Source organism: Cebus imitator, unplaced genomic scaffold (genome assembly GCF_001604975.1).
Source record: "Cebus imitator isolate Cc_AM_T3 unplaced genomic scaffold, Cebus_imitator-1.0 Scaffold28, whole genome shotgun sequence".
NCBI lineage: Eukaryota > Metazoa > Chordata > Mammalia > Primates > Cebidae > Cebus > Cebus imitator.
This window is the reverse complement of record NW_016107343.1, coordinates 5,903,282-5,906,812: the sequence shown is the minus strand read 5'-3', so window position 1 is coordinate 5,906,812 and position 3,531 is coordinate 5,903,282. Positions and strand designations below refer to the sequence as shown.

Below are 3,531 nucleotides of genomic sequence, written 5' to 3'. Positions count from 1 at the left end.
TATCACACCTTGTCATAAGCTAACTGCCAGGCGGGCTACATGCTGGATCTCCTACAATATTTTGGAGTCTGATTTCTACTTTCCCTTTGCTTAGACTTCTGTGGCCCCCTAGGGGACTATAGCACCTAGAAAAGGCGCCTCGGGGCGTGCGGTGAGTAGGGGTAGGGACTAAAGGAGTGAGCTGGCAATGAGCACTGTGCTATTTGTAGACTAATTATAGGCACCCAGCCCATTAAGGAGCAGTGTTCTGCTAGGTTCGGGAAGGCTGGCCTCCTCTGCTTGTGGAATGATGGGCTTTGTTTGTTCGTGCGGCACCAGCCCTGAGGACACATGACTCCCAGCTGATTGCTGCAGAGAAACGTCTGCCAGGGAAGTGTGAGATCAGAGGCCTGGCTTGGATCCACTGAGTGAAACATTAACTCCACTCTGAAGTTGCAGCTGAATGGAGTCATTTTCCGCCTGTGTCTTCCTCCCATTATTGTTACATGATGCTGCAGTCACTTGCCAGGCCTCATCCTGGCTCCTGGAAACCTGCTGATGCAGCTGCCTTGTGGCTACTGCTGAGTGGGTCACCAGCCAGGGTGGCCCTGCCTGCAGAAAGTCTCCGAGGTGGAGATGATGCAGGAAGAACAATTGTCTTCACAGCTACCTCCCCTGGGTTTAAAGCTAGGCACTGATGGTTTGGATTTTGTGGAAAACGCCATTCCTGTCCTCTTGAACTAGATCCAACAGAGTAAGAGGAGAGGCCTGGGCCGCAAACTCAAAGGCCGGCAGGGGCTGGTCAGGTTATTTTAATATATGATGTGCCAAGTTAAATAAACCTGTTGGTGAATTTAGGACTGCAGGCCACTTGTTTGAGATTTCATTTGCAAAGGCGTTCTCCGATAGGGAGCAGGAGTAACAAAGAGCCTTTGTTTTCTGTTGTCGAGTTGATGGAATTCATGTAACTGTAGTGGTACCTTACTGGTTTCCCTTTCTGAGGCTGTACGCAGTGGTTCAAATAACAAGCTGTGGAGTTGGACAGACCTGGGTCCAAATTCTGACTCTGATGCAGCCAGATGGTCTTGGGCAGGTAACTTGGCCCGTCTGAGCCTCAGTTTCCTTATCCTTAGAATGGGAATAATGAAACCTACCTCCTCCTGGCAAGGATCAAATGAGATAATGCATATGAAATTCAGAATTGGGCCGGGTTCATGAAGAGAGCTCAATGAACAGCAGCTGCTATGATTGCGGAACTACTTCTTACAAGTGTGCTTTGCTTCTTTCTTCCCTTCCCCCACAGCACCCAGTTTGGCCTTCTCTGAGGTCAGATCAGAACTCACTTGAAAAAATGTCAGATGGGGGAATGCCAAAAACACAGCAAGCCTATTGAGAAGAATGGAGAGTCCCTTCATCTCAGCAGTGGCAGAGACTCTCTCCTCTGTGTGTCCTGGGCCACTCTACCAGTGAATTCAGACCCCCACCCTCCCAGCTGTCCTCCTGTCTTGTTTGGTCAAAGCGCTGAAGATGGAGAGTTTGGGGCCTGGCAGAGAGACTGGACAGCTCTAGAGGAACAGGCTTTGATGATGGGAGGGGGGCATGGACTTGGCCTCTGGAATGGGACACTGGCCCTGGGAACTGGGCTGAGCTGAATGGCCTCAAGCCCCCCATTGGATCAGACCCTCCTGTGAGCTGTGTTTTTAGTGGATGAGTTACTGAGAAGAAGCAGAGATAAAAACCAACCCAAATCACTCCTCTGGAACATTATTTCTAAATAAATGTGGTTTGTGGAAATCGTCCTATCTTTATGCCTTGATTATAGGAGGAAGTGAAATCTTGGTGAGGAATTTACAGTTAGAAACTTCTGGAAAAACTGAAGTTCCTGGAGGAAAGCCATACCGTGCCAACACACTAGGGCTGGTTTTGGTCCTGGGAAAGGTTAGGGGTGAATGGGTTGGAAGTGGGGTGTGAATACAGCTTTGGAATTTAACTCAGCGGTTCTTCAATCCTGCTGGGCGTTGCTGGTGGCTCCTTGCGGGGCTTCATCACAGGCCTCCTAATTTGAAATTTTTGGGTGCAGCTTAGGCATTTAACTTTCTCGATACTCATGGGTTGCCTAAGTGGATAGCCACTGATTTAATTATTGGTCTGAAATGTGCAGTTCCTATACTTTTGGTTGTGATTTTAAGATTTGATAAGTTAGTCTTAAAAATTATTTGTGGGGGGGCATCCAAATTGGTAATGAGGAAGTCAAACTGTCTCTGTTTGCTGATGACCTGATCATAAACCTTGAAAACACTAAAGATTCATCCAAAAAGCTCCTAGAATTGGTAAATGAATTCAGCAAAGTTTCAAGATACAAAATACAAACCAGTAGCTTTGTTATACACCAGCAGCAACCAAGCTGAGAATCAAATCAAGAACCCAACCTCTTTTGTAATAGCTGCATAAAAAAATAAAATACTTAGGAATATACTTAATGAGGGAGGTGACAGACCTCTGCAAGGAAAGTTACAAAACATTGCTGAAAGAAATGATAGATGACACAAACAAATGGAAACACATCCCATGCTCATGCATAGGTAGAATCAATATTGTAAAAATGGCCATAGTGCCTGTATTTAGTTCGTTTTCACACTCCTGATTAAGACATACCAGAGACTGGTAAGAACAAGAGGTTTAATTGGACTTACAGTTCCACATGGCTGGGGAGGTCTCAGAATCATGGTGGGCGGTGAAAGGCACTTCTTACATGGCAGTGGCAAAAATGAGGAAGATGCAAAAGCAGAAACTCCTGATAAAACCTCAGATCTCATGAGACTTATTCACTACCATGAGAACAATATGGTGGAAACCACCTTAGTGATTCAACCTATCTCCCACTGGATCCCTCCCACAATATGTGGGAATTATGGGAGTACAATTCAAGATGAGATTTGGGTGGGGACACAGAACCAAACCATATCATTCTGACTCTGGCCCCTCCAAATCTCATGACCTCACATTTCAAAACCAATCATGCCTTCCCAACAGCCCCTCAAAGTCTTAACTCATTTCAGCATTAACCCAAAAGTCCACAGTCCAAGGTCTCATCTGAGACAAGACAAGTACCTTCCACCTATGAGCCTGTAAAATCAAAAGCTAGCTGGTTACTTGTAGATACAGTGGGGCTACAGTAAATGGTGCTGAGATAAATGGCGAGCCACATGTAGAAGAATGAAGCTAGATCCTCATCTCTCACCTTATACAAAAATCAACTCAAGATGAATCAAAGACTTAAATATAAGATCTGAAACCATAAAAATTGTAGAAGATAACACTGGAAAAACCCTTCTAGACATTGGCTTAGGCAAAGACTTCATGACCAAGAACCCACAAGCAAATGCAACAAAAACAAAGATAAATATATTGGACTTAATTAAACTAAAAAGCTTTTGCACAGCAAAAGAAATAATCAATAGAGTTAATAGACAACTCACAGAGTGAGAGAAAATCTTCGCAATCTATATATCCAGCAAAGGACTATTATAATATCCAGAATCTACAAGGAAC

At 44.7% G+C, this 3,531-nt stretch overlaps 1 protein-coding gene across 4 annotated transcripts in view; it reads left to right on the top strand.

The window, feature by feature from the left end:
- The window catches only part of JAML (junction adhesion molecule like), a 38,750-nt gene extending 36,975 nt beyond the window's left edge, over positions 1 to 1,775 (top strand). For all 4 annotated transcript variants that reach the window (XM_017523410.2, XM_037736693.1, XM_017523411.2 and 1 more), the window contains one exon: positions 1,283 to 1,775. In XM_017523410.2, coding sequence (XP_017378899.1) covers positions 1,283 to 1,372 — 90 coding nt within the window. In that variant the 3' untranslated portion in view covers positions 1,373 to 1,775. The remainder of the gene's footprint in view (positions 1 to 1,282) is intronic.
- Positions 1,776 to 3,531: the final 1,756 nt, after the last annotated feature.